We start from the raw sequence: 19,647 nt of genomic DNA, 5'->3' as shown, positions 1-19,647 counted from the left end.
CCCGCATCGAGCTCTGTACTCACAGCGTGGAGGCTGCTTGGGATCCTCTGTCACCTCTCTGCCCCTCCCTCACTTGTGCTCACGCTCTTTCTCTCAAAAATAAGTAAATGTTAAAAAAAGTGTTTTAAATAAAAGAAAAAGAGAACGTTTCACTGGACACCGCTGCTCTAGATCATGCAGTGCCTCAGAGACTCAAGAACAGAAGGACACACACTCAAAGGCGACAGACAGGACTACCACCCTCGCTCTGCCTTCCTCCCAGAACACAAACGCCAGCCTCACGGAATGTTTGAGCTTTTATTAGACCAACGAGTTCCAATCTCAGCTGATGTGCTTCAAAATTAACGGATTTTGCTGCCGAACCGTGATTGGTCAAAGAGAAATCACCCCTGGCCATCCCGCGTTGTCCCCTATAGAACACTGTAAGCCACTTTTTTTTTTTTTTTAATTTTTTTTTAACGTTTATTTATTTTTGAGACAGAGAGAGACAGAGCATGAACAGGGGAGGGGCAGAGAGAGAGGGAGACACAGAATCTGAAACAGGCTCCAGGCTCTGAGCTGTCAGCACAGAGCCCGATGCGGGGCTCGAACTCACGGACCGTGAGATCATGACCTGAGCCGAAGTCGGCCGCTTAACTGACTGAGCCACCCAGGCGCCCCTGTAAGCCACTCTTAAGAGAGAAAGTAACACCTTTATACCTGGAGAATGAATCAGATGTGATTTTTCCTGTATCTAAAATTATGTCAGATTTGACTCTCTTCATTTAAAGGAAACCACTCTGCAGAGTAAACCCCCTTGGAATGATGCTGCCGGTTACAAGAGGTGCCGGAAAGACTTCCTCTGGGTTCCAAGCCCAGCAGAGGAAGGGCTTGCAGGCCTGCTGGGGGGCTGGTACACGCCATGCCCTAAAGCTTCGAGACCACTGGTGGGTCCCTGGCATCCGTCTCCAGCCACTCAATGAGGATCCGATTCACCTCGGTGGGCCTGTAAAGGAAATAGAGGGCAATTCACACCTGTCAGGACCCACTCACCGCAGGCATGTGAGAGCAGAGGTGATGAAGTGAATGGCAAGGCCAGGAAAACCCTTATTGGAGGTAAACAGGAAGTCCCGGTCTCCCCGACCCAGGGGTCTCCCCACCCCCGCCACATCTCCTTACTTCTCCATCTGTGTCCAGTGTCCGCAATCCATAATGTGTCCCCTTTTCAGGTAGGGGATCTGGAAGAAACCCCCTCCCCCCCCCCCCGAAAAGTAAGTGGCAGAACACAGGTGGCTCTCGTTTTAGGTTAGTGCTCCCCACAGGCCACCCTCCCCGAAAATCCTTGCATTATTTAAGAAAGGAATGGGCATTCACTGAACTCCTACTATGTGCCAGGTAGTCTACGTGCATCGCCTTCTCTAACCTTGACTGTGATCCTATGGGGTAAGATGAAGGCTCAGAGAAGCTAGGTAACCTATCCAAGGTCACACAGAGTGGCTGAGTGAAGATTCAAATTCAGGGCTGACTTGTTTGTACTCATCGAAAATAAGTTGCTTCTCTTTAGAATTATCAGGACACAGCTTGTTCACTGTCTGGAAAACGCCTGGTTGTTCGGCTCTCGCCACACAGACATGACTGAGTCCCCCTCTTTTGGACCCTGAACCCCCACAGTGGGTCACCGTAGCAAGCCCCAAAGAGGGAGAGGGCGCAGCAGCACCGCCCTTGGCACATGCAGGCTCCCTCCCGACACGAGCCTTGAACTGTGCAACCCGATGCAGAAAATGCTGGGGGGGGAATGCGGCTTTCCTCCCAGAGGCGAGGACGGCCCCTTCCGGGCCTAAGCCTCAGCAAGGTTAGCAGTCAGTGGCCAGGGCGGGAAAGGGCCAGGCGAAGAACTGGAAATTCTACAGAAATCTTCAAGGGTTGGTGCTAGAGAAAACGAGCCCCGCCCGCCCCGTGGGCTCAGCCCCTCCGTCAGCTGGGTCCAGGGCCCACCAGAAGCATGTCCTTGGCAGCGTCCCACTCTACACACTGTCTGCTGTGCCTGATGATGCCAACGAAGCCACAGCCGAGTGCGGACGGACCGCTCCAGGCAGCTAGCTAGGCAGGATCCGATGAGCCAGCCCAGCCACCCCACCTGCAAGCCTCCCCAGTCCCTACCAACCTCCACGCTTGTGGCAGAGTGAGCTTCCAAACTGCAGGTTTGTCACCTGTCAATCCCCTTCAATGGCTCACGCCTATGGGCCTACAAAGCTCGGTCTGGCCCGGTGGGCTCAGCAGAATCTTCCAGTCTTACAGGGCTCCTACCATTCTCTCAGTAAGCCCTGCATGCTTCTTGCCTCTCACCCTGTCTTCTGTTCTCTCTGCGGGGCAAGCATCAGTCGTTCGCTAAGGCCAGACGCAGTGGTCAGCACCTGTGAAGACCTCCTTCCCTACCGAGCCCTCTTCACCTCTCTCCTGCGTCTGGGATGAACTGCAGGACAGCGAGCTCCCCAAGGGTGGGGTCTGCATCTCATTCACCCTTACCTTCCCAGAATCTAGCACTGTGCTAACACAAGTGCCCAGTAAAAGCCCATGAAATGAATGAGTGAATGAATGAATGCATGAGTGAGTAAAGCACGAGTGAGTAAATGACACGCTACATCAGTGTAGGGGAAAGAACGCATCAGTCAGGACTGCTGCTCCTATGAGGTGGCAGGGATCCTACTGACGAAGAACCAAGTGCTTTACCGGATCTCTGGCTTGTCCCCAGCTGCCATCTTTCCTCCGTGAGGCCTGCGACCTCTCCCGGGAAGCACCGATGACCCCAGTGCAGGACTGTTGGCTTACCCAGTCCTCCATATGCTTGGACATCTCCGGAGTGAGCACGACGTCCTTCTCCGCGGTCACCATCAGAGCCGGAATCAGGATCTAGGGGAGGGTACCAGGAAGCAGAGGCAGGCAGAGAAGGGACGGAACAGTCCCTTCTTGTGCCCCTCCATAGCTGAGGCCTTCCCTCTCCCAGGACAAGGACAGGGTACTTCATTTCCCTGCTTTGTGGCTTCCCCCACGATTAACATCCCCCAGAAAGACCCCCTGTGGTGCTGCTGTGGTCCTGGCTTTGTTTCCCCAGGTTTTGCACTATTACTGGGGATCTAAGATGATGGTGTAAGATGACAGAAAATACATAGGTTTGTCTCTGCCCCTGTTCCTGGCACAGGGCTCCTGAAACCCTTGTACTTTTCTAGGGGATAAGAATGATAGGAGCATCTCTTGTTCTAATATTTGGTCTTTTGATCCTATCCTTGCCTGACACAGGGTTCCTCAAACCCTTGTAAGTTCCAAAGTGATAAGAGCACCAGGGGTATCTTTTGTTCTACTGAGGGGACTCTGGGTGGGCTCCTGGGTGGGGACTGGATGGGGCTGGTCACCACAAAGACGAAGCCGTGATCAGAAGCTTAGGCTTCTCAGCCCCACCCCCCATTCTCTAGAGAGGACAGAGGGGCTGGAAATGGAGTTAATAATTGATCGTGCCTACATGAGTAAGCCTCCATTAAAATCCATAAAACCCCAATAGGATGGGGTTTGGGGAGCTTCCACACTGGCAAACACATCTACAGTGGGAGGGGTGATGTACCCCAACTCCACAGGGACAGAAGCCCAAGAAGTGCTTGGGCCCCTCCCAGACCTCACTCTATGTATCTCTCCATCTGGCTGTTCATCTGAATCCTTTGTCATCTACTTTAACAAACTGGCAAACGTGTCTCCCTGAGTTGTGGGAGCCACCCTAGCAAATGAATCGAACCTGAGGAGGGAGGCATGGGAACCTCAGAAGCAGAGGTAACCACCTGGACTTGTGATTGGCATCTCAAGCGGGGCGGCAGGAGGGTGGGGGCAGTCCTGCAGGACCCAGCCCTTACCTGTGGGATCCCATGCTATCTCCAGGGAGACAGTGTCAGAACGGAATTGAATTTTGGTGATGCAGAGAATTGCTCGGTGGAGGAAAACCCTCATACATCTGGTGACCAGAAGCGTGAAGTGTTTTGTGTTAAGAGACACACAGGAGGGTAAGACTAGGTTTTTCTAAGACGAGTAGAGTCAGCAGTGTCGTGACCCACACGGGTTTTGTGTGCATGTGTGCGTAGAAGTAAGAACACTTCTACTGGCCCACTCTTGTGTGTCTGGTATTTACAGAACTGTAAGAAGAAAACCATAGGTGTCACTTGGGCCAGGCCAAGTCATTAAACTGGAGCTTAATACCTAATTGCAGTTTCAACCTCCCCCAGAAATGTCTTAGCTGGTTAGGCAGGAATTTATTGATTAGCACCAAGGAGGTAATCTGTCACATGGGTTCTCCCCTTACCCCATAGGAAGCTGAGGGAATGTGCATAAGACCCCTGCTCTTTCCCCTAAGGGAACGTGACCTTGCCTGAAAAAATGGTCTTTTTTCTTTTGCTTATACCTTTCTCACCCCACCCCTCCTTCCGAAAAACCCTTTCGCTTTGAGCACCCCTCTACTTGCTAGAAAGGATGCTGCCTAATTTCATGAGCCATTTAATAAGGCCAATTGGATCTTCAGATTTACTCAGTTGAATTTTGGTTTTTGACAGAATGGAATAGATGGCACCAGAAAGGAGGAAAGATGCCTTGGATAGAGATCAATATTCCTTTTCTTTGAATTAAGTGGATGCTTTAAAAGGTCAGCCAAGAATCCAGGAAGTGAATGGGTCAGCCACAGCTGTTATCAGCCCAACATGAGCGGCAGCAGAAAGGACTTCACTTTCATCTACTGACAGATAGGACACTGTGGGGTGGAGAAAGCCTCCATTTATCCTCTTTGTTCTCCCTCCACCATTATAATTGTCAAACAGCTTCGATTTGTCCCTGGTTAAGGGACTTTTACTGGTTTTTACCAATGTACAGAACTGCATGCTTCTCACTGCCAAATGATAAAGGACCAGCGATGTTCAAAAGTGATTTTGTTGCTACATGATGGAACTAGAGTGTATTACGCGGAGCGAAAGAAGTCAGAGAAAGACAATCCTATGATTTCACTCATTTGTGGAATTTAAGAAAACACATGAACATAGGGGAAGGGAAGCAAAAGTAAGAGAAAAACAGAGATGGAGACAACCCATAAGAGACTCTTAAACACAGAGAACTGAGGGTTGCTGCTGGGGTGTTGGGTGGGGGGATGGGCTAAACAGGTGATGGGCATTCAGGAGGGCACTTGTGATGAGCACTGGGTGTTATACAGAAGTGATCAATCACTAAGTTCTACTCCTGAAACCATGATTATACTACGTGTTCACGAACTTGGATTAAATTCAATAAATAAATAAATAAATAAGAAAAAAAAAAGGGAATAGGTTGAATGAACACCAACAAAAAAGTGGTTTTATTGCTGAAACTAATCCTAAGACTGCTATAAACTCCAGAATATTCCCAGGCAAAATGTAAACTGGTTGTGGGGGCATGAGAGGAGGTGGGGGAGAAGGAAGATCTGAAAGGTATCTGTAGAAGAATGGGTTTCCAACGTTAGCACCATTGGGGTTCACCTTCCCAAAGACTCTGCCATTATGCACCTGCATGTTGCAAGAGATTTTGCCTACCAACGCATGGCTTTGTCATTTTTGTCAGTCACAGGTGAGGGAGTCAAAGATAATGGGCCTTCATTGAACTACTACTATGTGCTAGGAACTATTCCTGTCATTCCCGTAAGTGGCAATGGAGAACAGAGTGGTTAAGTGCCTTACCCAAGGGCACACAGGGATTAGATCCCAGGCCAACCTGCTGCCCAATGTGCTCTTAACTATGTTCCATGCTCTACTGCCTGACCCCATGAGGTCAGCACCTCATCTGTTTTTAGTCTTGTTTTCTTTTGTTTTGAGTGAGTGAGTGAGAGAGAGAGAGAGAGAGAGAGAATTTTAAGCAGGCTCCACCCTCCATGCGGAGCCCAACATGGGGCTCGATCCCAAGACCCTGGGATCATGACCTGAGCTGAAATCAAGTCAGACATTCAACTGACTAAGCCACCCAGGCACCCGATGGGCCTCATGTATTTTATCTGCCATCGTATCCCTAAGGTCCACCATAGTGCCTAGCACGTAGAGGGTGTTCACATTCCAGTGAATTGATGAGAAAACTAGGGCTACTGAGTGAACTGAGGAATGCAAAAATGCAATTTCCCATAGGTTCTTAACTTTTTAAGTTTATTTATTTTGAGAGAGTGTGCATGGGAAGGGCAGAGAGGGAGAGAGAGGGGGAGAGAGAAAGGAAGAGAGAGAGGGAGAGAGAGAATCCCAAGCAGCCTCCACACCATTAGTGTGAGGAGGCCGACATGGGGTTCGAACCCACGAACCTGTGAGATCATGACCTGAGCTGCAATCAAGAGTCAGACGCTTAACCGACTGAGCCACCCAGGCTCCCGGGTTTTCAATGTTTTGAATGTAAACTATGGATGCCGTTACAGGTTTCCCCGGCTATCCAAAGGTGGAGCACTCCTGTGAAAACTCCCGTAAGCCAAAGTGACGTAAAGTGAAGAAGCAATCACCACTAATGTATAAGGAAAAGTGTTTGAACACTCCCAGACCCTCCAAATAACCTCTCAGGCATTTCTGATGGAAACATCTTGCTAACAGATACACAAAACAGACCAACATAAAGCCCAGATGCTCAGAGACACGGTTCAAGGCTATGGCGGCCTGATGCTGAGATGCTGAGGGGAGTTCCTGGAGAAGGGGCTTGGCGGGGCCGCTCTCGCTTGCGCACTGCCTCTAAAATGAGTCGTTGCAAAAGAGATGCTGGATGCCTTTTTTCCCACAGGTGAAAATCCTCTTTGGATTTCTTTCAGTTAGCGAAAACAGCTCCGAATGGAGGTCTTTCGTAAAAGCGATCTTTCAAAAAAGTGGGGCACACCTGTATTCCCTCTGCACATGAACCCAGAGATTGGAAACCCACCTTCTGCTTGACTCAGGTGGACTTGGACAAAGGTGACACAGCCAGAGGCTAAAGCCTGTGTCTCTGAAAGTGCCTCAGGCTCCTTCTGTGAAATGGGGGCTCTGTGTGACCCTCCTCACCTCTGGGAGTCATCCTGGACCATCTGCCCTGACCTGGGGCGCCATCAGGAGACGTGGGCCTTCCACATGGATGCCGCGGGCACCCGGAAAGTCCCCTGCTTTGCCCGCATGACACCCTCTACCATTCCAGGGAAAGCATCAGTGAAAGCCCTAGTCGAGGCACTCACTTCCCCCTTGAGTGGAGGGAGGGGAAGGGCAGAAAGGAGGACAGCAAGTCAGTGTGTCCTGCCCATCCCCCCAACTCTGACCAAAGGGCAGATTAACTGGGCCAATGAGAAGCCCAGGGGCGGGGCCGGGTGGGGGGGCAACCACCCTGAACCAGCACTTACCTTTCGTCCCAAACCTGTGCAGCCCCACTGCCAGTTTACTTCCACGTTTCGATACCAGTTTAGGGGACCCCTGGGGGTGGGGACGATCAGGGGAACAAAAACAGGAAGGCTTTTAGTAGATGACTATGGTACAGACCCCACCGGGAGCCAGCTCTGAACAGAGGGTCTTCCCAGTGGGAGCAAAGGTTTCTGCAGGGGAGGGGAGAGGACGGAGCCCAGGGGTCACATCTGGTGGCCCAACGCACTTGCCATGTTTTAACGAGCAAGGCCTAGTGCCAGCATTCAGGGCTCGGCTGAGAGGGCTGCCAGCCTCCGAAGTGGGCTTCCGGAAACATGCAGAAACTGGCCCACATTCTCGGGGGGGGGGGGGGGAGGGGGGCTGCTGGGTTAGATCACGGGGAGCTCTGTTTAGTGCTCTCACCATCCAGAAGCCGCTCCCTTGCCCCGGGGAACCTACTGAAAAGAAACTTCGGGAGGTGCCCTCCTTCCAATGGGACGTAGAGAGATGGCTCAATGATGCCTCTCTGGACAGGTAAGGATGGCCAGGGGCTGTCCCTGAACACTCTCCCAATCCTCAATACAAACGCAAAACCCAACAACCTGAGAGAGGTCTATAACCCTCCTCTGAAGATGTATGCAACGTCTGGCTTTTGTGTTTTTCTGAAGAAAGAACCCAGAGCTGTCAGCTGCTTCTCTCAGGGCTCATGATGGAAAAAAAAAAAAAAATGTTTTTAACTGTCTGTTCTGAGGGGGCCCATAAGCACAAGAGGGAGGAAACTGAGTTATCCCAAACTAGAGCAGGTGGCGTATTTTCAGGAGTGAGCCTCCCGACACTGGAGGGGTTCAAGCAGAAACTGGCCGAGCATTCGCAGGGGGATGGCTGGTCTCACCCTGTAACCCTCTTTGCTGATCATGTCTCTTCGCTGGTTGGGGCCCCATTCTCTTTACCTGAAACCAGACTTCTTGAACTGCTGCACATAGAACTGGATGTCCTCCTCGGTGACGATGTGGCTGAGGCTGGGCTCCTCTGGGGTTCTCACAAAGAGTCCTCCTGCAAAAAGCCACTTGTCTGCTCTCGGAGCTCTGGGCCAGGCACCTGAGTTCTAACTCCAGCGTGTTCCCAGCTGACGTTGGGCACCCAACTGCCTCTCATGTCATATCTGAACTCACAGGGAAGGTTCTCATGCTCCTTCGTTCACTCTTTCTCTCCTCCTTCTCCACAGTGAGTCCATCTCCTCCCAAGCTCTAAATCCATGCCCTGTCATCTTGGAACCCAATATTATCACACACAGACCTCCCCTTCCAGGACAAACCATGTCCCTCTCCTTCAGAAACTCACAATGTAACTCCAAGATGACCCTATTTCTCGTTTACCCAGGCCCTACCAGCCCTTCCAGCTACCCTCTCCCCCAGACTACACCTTTTCTAAATAGTTTAACTTTAGATACCCCCACTGACTCTCAGAACTCTCGTAAATGTGTGCTGATTTTGCTCTCAGCCCAGAGGAAGATCCAGGGCAGGCAGCAGGCATTCTGTTGCCTTCTGCGCGCTCACGGTCCTTTGCAGCATGGAATCCTATCTTGTTTTCAGAGGTGTGCACTGTGTCCTGGCAGTCCCCGGTCCCCATGACGGTGACCTTGTGGCGACCACGGGCATCCCAGGGGCCACTGCTATTTCACAGAGGACAGTCACAAGGGCTATTAACTTTGGCACTTGAAGAGGGATGACTCACTATTTTCAGGCTCTTGAAGCCTCCAAGGGATAGGAACTGGGCGAGGCAGGCTTTTGCGAGATGTATCACAGGGGTACGTGATCAGAGTGCCTCCCCCGCAAGGCTGGCGCTTCTGGCTCGTTCAGCATCTCCGGAAGAGCCCCCACCTGCTCCCCTCACTTTACTAGTGCTATCTGCTGCCCTAAGAGACTGTGGGCTCCCTGAGAGCAGTGATCATGCTCTGTGCGTCTGGATATCTGCCCTGCCTCACATCAAGCGTGGGCTCCCAATGCTTGGGGAATGAAGGCATGAACAGGTGCATGAAAGAGGAAAGAGAGAGAGGGAGGGAGAGTGGGAGGGGGAAGGTGTTCTTGAACAGTGAGAAGACCTTGGCCTTCAGGGTAGGAGGACTTTAAGCCCAGCCTAGCCACTCTGAACGAGTTCCTTAACTCTTCTGAGCTCCATTCTCCTCATCTGTAGAACAGTGATAACAAGGGGATTTTTAAAGGATGTCCTGAGGACCATAAATATCTAAAGGGGGCTGGGCCAGTGTTGGATGCACACAGTAGGTGCTCAAACAAGTGGCAACGATCATCATCGTTAATGAAAATATAGGTGCATACTGGCAAGGCAAGGTTCTGTGGGAGCAGGGCTGGATCTGGGAGCCGCAGGATGAGCTCCAGACGGTTCTGGGCTCTGACTCTTCACTTACATACAGCCAGGAGGGAGAACAAGGATGGTCGTCATGTGGGGGTACTGGAAATGACAGCAACACTGTACAGGGATGGAGGGAGGGCCAGTGGATTATGACAGAGGGGTTCTGGCTTGGGGGGTCCAGCCTGACTCCAGCCCCAGCCCTGTGTGCACCAGGTGATCCTGCAAAGGTCAGTTCTTATCTTAGGTCTTGGTTCCTTATCAGCAGAAGTGGGATTACCCTGATGAGCTTTAAGAGTCCTCTAAGCTCTTGCTGTTTAAGACCTTGGGCCCAAAGTCCCCTGGGGGAAAGGAACCAAGGCCCAAGGCTGTGTGGTCAGCCCAGGGCTAGGGTGAGCGCTAGTCACCAGTGGGGACCCATGTTAAGCAAGTCACCGTTCAGAGCTAGTGGGTGGCTGCGTCTGCTCATAGAGGTCAGATGGACACTCGTGTCACGTTTAACTGATTCCTGCCGTGATCCTCCCATCCCCCTTCCCTCCTAAGAACCTCTCTTACCCATTTCGCGGACTCTGCTCACGGAGAGAAAAGCCTGTATGGAGGAGAGTTAGAAATGTCATCGTGGGGGAAGAAAGGAAATATGCTGGAACGGGTCATCTGTAAACCCGGTCACAACCAAAGACCTACAAGTGCCATCAGGTTACACAAACATACTAAACTCCCAGGAGAGCGAGACACATCCTCAGGGGTCAAAGCAGAGGTGGCTAACGGCCACGGCTCTGTGCCAAGGCTGCCCCTGGGTGCCTGCAGGTCTTGGTAGTGTAAGAACTTGGGTTGACACAACCAATGGGAACAAGAGATGAGACCTGAGATCTATGATGGGCGGGAAGTTAAAAATGAGACACTCTCTGGGGCGCCTGGGTGGCTCAGTTGGTTAAGCGTCTGACTCTTGATTTCAGCTCAGGTCATGATCTCATGGTTCGTGAGATCAGGCTCCGAGTCGGGCTCTGCACTGACAGCGTGGAGCTTGCTCAGGATTCTGTCTGTCTCTCTCTCTCTCTCTGCCCTTCCCCCTCCCCAAATAAATAAATAAACATTAAACAAAATTAAAAAGAGAGATACTCCCTGCCCCTCCACTATGAATCCAGTAAATCTGCAGTCTTCAGTTAAGGGGTGGACTAGAAAAAAACCCACCCATCATGCAGAGCAAACGTGAAGGGCGTTGTTCCATTTCAGTTTGGTTCTAAGAGGAAACCATGAAAAGGTCTCCGAGGAACTCATGGCTGTAGGCCTGCCTTCAGAGGTGTCTGGATTTGAGTTTGCTCTATCTGCGTGATCTGGAAACCCCCAAGACACAAAGTAAACAACAAGAAAAGTGAGCCTAGGCTGGTAATGCCACCAGGATGCCAGGCAGAAGCAGCAAATGTGAAAGCACAGGACAGTCTTTTCTCAATCCCAGCTGAAGCAGACTGGTGCAGATTCAGTGCTGCTGAAGATGAGCTCACAAAGCAAAATGGTAAAACTCTCTCTCTCTCTCACACGCCCCATTGCAAGAGACAGCAAACATAGCAAACGGTAAAATAAGAGTCTTCAAGAATATCAAATAATAGAACTTGAAGAGAGAGAGAGAGAGAGAGAGAGAATGAAAAAGTGAGTATACTTAATGTTAAGCACTAAAGACATAAAAGAAGGAACTAGACAAGAATAGAATAAGACTGTATCATAAGAGATCAGAATGATTTGAAAAAGAACGACATACAACTTTCATACAAAAAAAACAAAACAAAAACCCCGTTCATCGACATTAAAAAGAAAACTTCAAAGATGTATTCAACTACACATCAGATACCACTGAATACAAGAGGGCAGACCTCAGGCTGATTTTTCATAAGCAATGACAGAAGCTTCTACCTGGTGCTGGAAGCCGAGCTATCCCAGCCTGACGGCAGGGCCCCGGGCTGTGGACGGATTGGTGATTGCAAGGCGGCCCAAAGCTTCTTGTAATCCCGCTTTTAGGTAATTTGGCCTTAAAACTACCTGGGGTATTGTCTGTTGGGGAATTGCCCTCGGCAGGGCCCCTGGGAAAAGAACCATTAGGGAAGAAAATAAGGTTCTGCAAGAAATTGTGCTGCCTTACGTTTAGCCCTTGCCATCCCCTATGGAGACTCCTCTACTTACAGGAAGGATAGCCTCATACATTTGCCAGCAAAGAGGGCCTGTAAAGGAGAGATATATGGGTTTTGAAAGCCTCACTCGGGCAACTAAGGAGTGTATCTCTGGGCACAGGTGACTTCAACCCCTAGGCCCACCTGGCCCCCGGAGGCATTCCAGATGACGACTGAAGCTAGTTGGTTAAGGTACCTAATGGTTCATTAGTTCCTAGGTGCATTGTCTCTCTGAGAATGTATGAGGCATGGGTTTCTAAAGCTTTTTCAGCCCCTTTTTTGGCACCTCGGACGGAGGCAAACACATTGTTCTTCTGGCCTCATGTGCTTAGGTCATGTCCCTAACATCACCTTCGACTTGAGGTGTTGAGAAATGGAGGGCCTTTCATGAGAACAGCAAAGCAAATGCTTTGTAGATTACAGATAAATGCAGATGCATAATGGAATAATGTAAGAAATTAACCTATAATCAAAGGGCATGTGGGAAAGTTAGAGGAAAATCACCGTGTTATTTCTTAAAGGTTGTTTACACATAGGAACATTTTCAAAATTAGGTAATGTTAGAAAAACATAGAAGACGTATGCCAGAAGGAAATCACTAGCATATATAATGCCACGTTTACTACAATAAATCGGCCGGTTCAACACACTGCTGTTGTCTGTGCCCATTTTTACTTTTTGTTTTTATGTTAGTTTTTTATTTTGGTTTTAGTTTTTTATTTTAGTTTTGTTTTATTTTCACCAACGTCGTTCTTCCTTCGGGAACCCCTGGTTGCTGGAGCTGGTCTCCGGCAACCCGGAATTCTATATTTGCATGAACTATTCTACAAGACTGAAAAGCAAAACAGAAATATTCTCAGGCCAAAAAATCGTTTACTATCAACAGACTCTTACAGAGACAACTACCAAAGAAGGTCCTTCAGGAAGGAAGAAGTTGAACTAAATGTAAAGGGGCAAGATGCCAGCGGGGACCAGCAGAGGAGCCGGCAAACGTGGGGACGTCTCAAGGCACTGACTGAACGACGGTGGAGACAGTGACAGCAGACATGAGACAGCAGGTGGGGATTATGGAGTTAAAGCATTCTGGGCCCCTTTCCAAGACAAGGGTTAGTGATGTCAAGTGATTTGGGACTTTGATAAACAGTTGTGCATGTGAAGCCGGTAGCGGCAGGTCATGGCACAATTTCTGAACTGTTGCCATTATAGCCCTTCTTTGATCTTTAGTCTCAAAGCCCTACCTGTGTGTGACAGGGAGGACGTAACATTTCCCAGTGATGAGGGGAGCGATAGAGTGAGGACCTCGGTCACCCTGACTACACCTGGTGGAAGGCTGGGGAGCCTGGGTAGCTCAGTCTGTTAGGCACCCAACTCTTGATTTCGGCTCAGATCACGATCTCATAGTTCGTGAGTTCAAGACCCGTGTGGGGCTTTGCACTGACAATGGGGAGCCTGCTTGGGATTTTCTCTCTGTCCCTCCCCACTTGCACTGTGTCTCTTGCAAAATGAATAAACTTAAAAAAAAAAAAAAAAAAAGGAAAGAAGGCCAAGTTGCTCATTTCCAGACCCTGCCATACCCCAGAACCCCGCCCCCTCCCAGGGTTACATTCCAGAGGCCTTTGTACCTCTGCAGCTCCCAGCTCCACCCCCATCCCCACCCAACCCTCACCTCATCACTTGCTCTGAAGAAGCTTTTGAAAGTCCGGCTGAGGTTCTGTTCCAGTTCAGCCTCAGCCACTCCCTAAAACAAACAAGAAATCAAAAGGAAGGACTCTGCAGAAATCCTGAACCCGAGCCCTCCCCCATCCGATTGACAGCCAGAAGCCCCCAGCCTCTGTCCCATCCAGCCCAAGTTTCATCAGAAGTGCATTAGTTTGGGTTTTCACATTGAAACACGTGTTTAAAACAAAAAAAAAAAAAAAAAAAAAAAAAAGCAAGCTTGAAATAGAATACAAGATGCTCACAGTGGTTTCCCTGGGAGGTGGGTTTATGGATGTTGCTTTCTTTTCTTTTTACGTTTTTAAAAATTCCTACAATGAGAACGTCTTACTTGTTACACGTCCTTTTATGGGAATGGGGGAGGGCTGGACAGGAGTAGGCTGGGGGTGAGAAGGGACCGGTTCCAAGGATTCCAAGAAGCCAAAAATTGTTCCATTCATCCATTCATGCATCTCATTTTGCTGTGGCAACTTCAGAACCAACTTCCTTGAGGTGGGCCTAAATTATTACAGACTGACTGTTATTCCATGCCCACGGACTGTCTCCCAAAGGACAGGACAGCAAGGTTGCCTTGTTAAGAGCCAGGACATATAGCCCTTGTGGTGACAAATTACCAGGTATCCCCGTTCATGGGAGTGTTGTCACACAGAATGCCTCACCTAACACGGTGCTCTGGTCGTTTCCAGGTCTCTGGCTTGTGCACAATTGGATTAGTTCTGACTTGAACTTGCTTCATCAGTTCCACAGATATTGGGCCCCTTCCCCAGCAAACAGGGCTAAGAGATGCTAATGTACAAAATAGAGGTCCCAAGGGCGGAGGCGAGGGTGGGGCATAGACTAAGGTAGATGCTGGAGGTGCCAATACATGCTGGGGTCGGGGGAAGACATTCTTGCTGGGAACTCTGGGCCTGCATCCCTGTCTCCCCACCTCCCCTTCCTTCTGACCCAAATCCCCCACCCGGGGGCATGTCCAGACACTAAGACGGCGTGGCAAGGGGCTTTAAGATCCATCAGTAGATGCTGATCTGCTAGCTAGTCTCTCAGGACATGATTTTCTTAGGGCATAAAAGGAAAATTTTCATCCAGTCTTTCTTTTCCGGAAATTGAAAGCCCTTGGACCTGAAAGCTCTTATAAAGCCTGTGTCAAGAAAGACAGCTGTCCCTGAGGCAGGGATCCACCGGGGGCAACTGCTCCGAAGGAACAAAGATCCTTCCCCACACGGTTCTGAGGAGACCATGTGGCAGGACACGGAGAAAGAGTGTGGTGGGGTGTCTCCATCCATTCAGGCTGCCCTAACAGAACACCATAAATCAGGGAGCTTATAAACACAGACATTTATTTCTCGATGTGGAGACTGGGAAGTCTGGGATCAAGGTGCCTGCAGATTCAGTCTTTCTGGCTCATACCCGGCCATCTTCTGTTTGTGCCCCCACATGGCGGAAAGGGCGAGGGTACTCTCTCTGGAGAGGGGGCTCATCCTATTCATGAGGGTGCCATCCTCCTGACCCAATCACCTCCCAAAGGCCCCACCTCCTAATTCCCTCCCACTGAAGATCAGGATTTCAATCTGAGAATTCGGGGGGAACACATTCTGTCTACAGCACAGTGCCAATCTACTTTCTCCTCTTCCTTCCCAACTGCTCACCTGAATGTACCCATACACCATCTGAAATGGACTACAGAGTGTTTCTGAATGGGTGCCCTTACCTTCTCACCTCCCTGGTTTAACACACTGAAAATTCCACCAAGAACACATCGTTCTCTCAGTGTGGCCTTCAAAGAGCCTTCAACACCTGTACCCAAAACTGCCTCTTCCAGGAAGTCCCACCTCCTGCCATCCCAATAAAAGAACTCTATTCTTGTTGGATCCCACAGAGCTTTAACATGCCCCCCTTGGGCCACTTTGAGGCAGGGAAGCATCCACTTGGGAGCATCTGTCACTGTTCCCAGAAAGGAGGGTGCCGTAAGCCGGGTCTCTAAAGCCTTCCAGTGACCAGCAGCCCTCCGTCCTGCACACCGTAGAGGCCCCGCTACAGAGCGCTTCATTTCTTCTGCACGGCAACCTCGTGAGAGCTCCCAATTTGTGAGAAGGCAGCACACACGGAAGGAAACATTTATCATCTGCAGCACTAGGTCTGCGGTTTGAGATTTTCTGATGCCAGCAATGCCAACGTGTTCATTACAATCCCCTCACATTTGTAAGATTCGATCACGACGACGAGTCAGTCGTGACCTTCTGCTCCGCTGATGAAGGCCAAGGCAAGAATCAGCCGTGGAAGTGCATTTTAAGGGTGGCTAAAAGCCCTGCTCAGCCCCACATGTCACACGGATCATTTTTATTTATTGGGAGCCGCTCTCATCCCAGAAAGAGCTGCTGTTCAGGAGCCCACGGTTGGGGCAGAGTCTCCACAGGCGCAGAGCTCTGGACAAGGCTCTGGCCCGCAAATGGCCCTGAAAAGAGCAAATGGATGCCAAATGGGTCAATAAAAAATCAAAGGGATCAAAAAGGTAAATAAGTCTGTCAACCCACATGAAAGTAAATCAGATCAACAGAGAGTGAGGACAAAGGTGAGGGCCAGAAAAGGGGAGAGGACAGTAACATTTGTACTCGGGTTATGTGCCCTGCTGATACCACCTGACTCTGATTTATAAAAGGTGACACTGTATTTTTAAGTCCCACGGACCAATGACAAGATTCCCGCCTGCCCGCTGGATGGGGCTCCTCCCTCTGTGCTCCTGAGCAGAGGTTAAAGGATGGACTCTGGAACCCAGCAAACAAGGCTTCACGCGCCAGTCCTGATACTTAACTAACTGGGCAACTTAATCTTCCAGAGCCTCAATTTCCTTATCTACAAGTTGGGAGTTTTGTAAGGATTATACGAGATCATAATGCCTGTTTTTTTACAAAGTCTGACACACAGGAGAAACGCCAGTGAATGGTAATTTTCATTATTATTAGTATCTCCATCAAAAAAATGATTGGATTGCATCAGCAATGTCTGTTTTTGAGTGCCTGGGTGGCTCAGTCAGTTGAGCAACTGATTCTTGATTTCAGCTAAGGTCATGACAGCGTGGAGCCTGCTTGGAATTCTCTCTGTCTGCCCCTTCCCGGCTCCTACTCTCTCGTCTCTCAAAATAAAACATTAAAAAAGAAAGAAAGAAAGAAATGTCTAGTTTTGGATCTGGTCTGCTCATGAACCTGTGAGTTTCTTCTAGACACACAAGGTATCGTCTTCATGTTTTTGGTCCCATGGCCACAACATGGTTAACAGTAGGTACCCAGCAAAGGCTGGGTTGGGTGGGAAGGAGAAAAAGAAGAGCGGAGAAAGAAGAGGGGCAGGAATAGGAGAGAAAGACTTTGGTGGGAGTGTCTTCTAAATGATCGTGGCTTTTATTTTTCTGCCCTGCACTGGGAGTTCACCCTCACCGAACAAGGTAAGTCAGCCCCAGCTGGAGGGAGAGCTGAACTGTAAGCTACTGAACGAAGTCAAACGACAGAATCAGATCTCTTGTGACCCAAAGTTACCTCGGGGGCAGGAGAACTGATGACCACTCGGGGTTCTAAAAGAAGCTCCTAGAACAAAGCCTTTGGAACTCCGTGCAGCCTGGAGCTCTGGCTCAGAGAACTATGAGGCTGTTCAAGGCCGACCTCTTATGGTGTGGGTGGTGAAACCCACCTTGGAGAATGCATCAGAATTTCTTGGCCTTTCTTACTAACCACCTCCCCCTCCTCCCCTCTCTTTATTTTAAAGAAATCACAGAAAGTCACAACTACGAGGAAACTTCTAATTCTCTTCTCCCTGCTTTCTGTGCCTTCATATCAGTATCCTTGGCTTTGTCCTTTCTCCTGAGATGTATTTCCAACTGTCAGATAAACACATCTGTGAGGCTATATCTTGTCATACTCTTCAATGTGATCATTAAAATTAATCTGAAGAACCAATGAAGGAAATGTAATCTCTGGTGAAATATATTTTTTATTCGTACCCCAGTGTTATCGCCCCCGTCCCCCCCGCCCCCCGCCAGCCCCCTATAGCAGGTTGAAGAGTGGCCCGTAAGAAGGTTATGCCCAAGATCTAATGCCTTGTACCTGCGAATGTGACCTTGTTTGGCAATGGAGTCTCTGTGGATGAAACCATCAGGATGTCAGATGAGTGACAGTTACAAGTCAGGGGCGCCAAGGGTTCCTGGCACCACCAGAAGTGAGGAGAGAGGCACGGAACAGATTCCCCCTCACAGCCTTCAGAAGAAACCAAACCCAGTAGCACCTTGATTTCGCACTTTAGCCTCCAGAACCATAAGAGCATATTTCTGTCGTTTCAAGCCACCAAGTTTGCGGTAATTTATAACAGTTAGCCCTGGAAAAATAATACACTACTTCAGGAAGTCTCTTGATTTGGGGGGTGGGTAAGGAGGTAAAGGGACTAGGGCCTACGTAACCTCTGGCTTCATGGGGGCGGACGCCCCGCCCCCCCCACCCAGTGGCAGGATGACAGGTGTGCGTTGGGATCTGGCTCCCGAGATCTCTTCACCTGCCTCCACCCCCAGTTTCCTCTCCGTGCACGTGTTTCACTCGCTGTGAGAGGAACCCCAGAAATGGAGGTTACAATGAAGAAGACCCAAGTTTAGTCTAGACTTTTCTCCCGAGTGTTGGCAGGGGAGCAATTCTCAACCACCTCGTGGGCCAGGGAGGTTCCTACAGCTGGCCACGGCAGCCGTTGTCTTGAACTCAGATGTCCTCACAGAGACATCCTCCCCTTGCTTCACGACCCAGTGGGATTCCTCCTCTCTAATCTCCCCGTTTGTTCCTTCCAAGGGGTCCAACAGGTCTTCCTCGGAAGATGCACTTAATTGGGTCTATTGTTTCATTGCTGAGACAGTGGATACAGCCACTTAAATCAAATGGCAAGCCCTCAAAGCCTGAGCTCAGGCAGCCTCTGTCCCCACTCCAGTCAACACTAGAAGCTGCATGTTGTCGTGCCTCTGGCCTTTTGATTTTTTATTTCTTTTTTAATGTTTATCTACTTTTGAGAGAGAGAGAGCATGAGCAGGGGAGGGGCAGAGAGAGAGGGAGACACAGAATCCAAAGCAGGCTCCAGGCTCCAAGCTGTCAGCACAGAGCCCAACGCGGGGCTCAAACTCATGAACCGCGAGATCATGACCTGAGCTGAAGTCGGACGCTTAACCGACTGAGCCACCCAGGCGCCCCTAGAAGCCGCGTCTTGGAGGGAAGAGGGGAGCCAGCATTTCTCCCATCAGGGGCTGGGGCCGGCAACTCTGCTTCACATTCTACCTCGGTAATAATTGCGCAGATTCCCCTGAAACTCTGGGGCAGGGTTTTCTCAAAGTAAGCCAGAACACACGGCCGGCTGGGGTGGTTGTCCCTGAGGTGCAAAATGCCACCCGAAACCTGGGCAAAAAGAGAAAAGGGTTACTTTTCATGTTCAGCCAGGCACACAGGAGAGAGAGGGGGTCAGGCCCCAGAAGGTCCGTGAGAAGAGCCGAGGCAACTCTGAAGCCACTTCCCCCCCGGGTGGGTTCCTCTACTCTTTGTCGAGCCCAGAAGAGGCCATCTTACAGACGAAGACCCTCAGGTTGGAGCGGGACCTCCTGCAAAGCCAGGCCCGTCATGAATGGCCGAGCTGGGGATGAGAACTCCAGACTTCAGACCCTCAGTGTTTAGCTCCTCTTACTATAACAGAACACTACCCATTTAGGAAAACGAAAATAAGGGGCGCCTGGGTGGCTCAGTCGGCTAAGCGGCCGACCTTGGCTCAGGTCACGATCTCGCGGTCCGTGAGTTCAAGCTCCGCGTCGGGCTCTGTGCTGACAGCTCGCAGCCTGGAGCCTGTTTCAGATTCTGTGTCTCCCTCTCTCTGACCCTCCCCCGTTCATGCTCTGTCTCTCTCTGTCTCAAAAATAAATAAACGTTAAAAAAGAAAGAAAGAAAGAAAACGAAAATAAAATGCGAATAGTTTCTTCCACGGAAGGCACAAGTACTAAAACCACGACAGCAAAGGCTTGGCGAGTAAGGCAG

The 19,647-nt window shown here is 50.0% G+C and overlaps 1 protein-coding gene across 2 annotated transcripts in view; it reads right to left on the bottom strand.

Annotated features, from left to right (window-relative positions):
* Nucleotides 1-278: 278 nt before the first annotated feature.
* The window catches only part of EPHX2 (epoxide hydrolase 2), a 77,436-nt gene continuing 58,067 nt past the window's right edge, over nucleotides 279-19,647 (bottom strand). Inside the window, exons 13-21 of one of the 2 annotated variants that reach the window (XM_058720745.1) lie at nucleotides 13,560-13,631; nucleotides 10,287-10,320; nucleotides 9,701-9,833; nucleotides 8,315-8,417; nucleotides 7,367-7,436; nucleotides 2,809-2,889; nucleotides 1,159-1,217; nucleotides 650-985; nucleotides 279-410 (exon numbers count right to left, since the gene is read on the bottom strand). In XM_058720745.1, coding sequence (XP_058576728.1) covers nucleotides 956-985; nucleotides 1,159-1,217; nucleotides 2,809-2,889; nucleotides 7,367-7,436; nucleotides 8,315-8,417; nucleotides 9,701-9,833; nucleotides 10,287-10,320; nucleotides 13,560-13,631 — 582 coding nt within the window. In that variant the 3' untranslated portion in view covers nucleotides 279-410; nucleotides 650-955. The remainder of the gene's footprint in view (nucleotides 411-649; nucleotides 986-1,158; nucleotides 1,218-2,808; nucleotides 2,890-7,366; nucleotides 7,437-8,314; nucleotides 8,418-9,700; nucleotides 9,834-10,286; nucleotides 10,321-13,559; nucleotides 13,632-19,647) is intronic. The other variant, XM_058720746.1, reaches the window with a different exon arrangement.

The sequence above is a fragment of the Neofelis nebulosa genome, chromosome 3 (assembly GCF_028018385.1).
Source record: "Neofelis nebulosa isolate mNeoNeb1 chromosome 3, mNeoNeb1.pri, whole genome shotgun sequence".
Lineage (NCBI taxonomy): Eukaryota > Metazoa > Chordata > Mammalia > Carnivora > Felidae > Neofelis > Neofelis nebulosa.
Note: the sequence above shows the minus strand (reverse complement) of the source record. Positions and strands in the feature narration are given on the sequence as shown.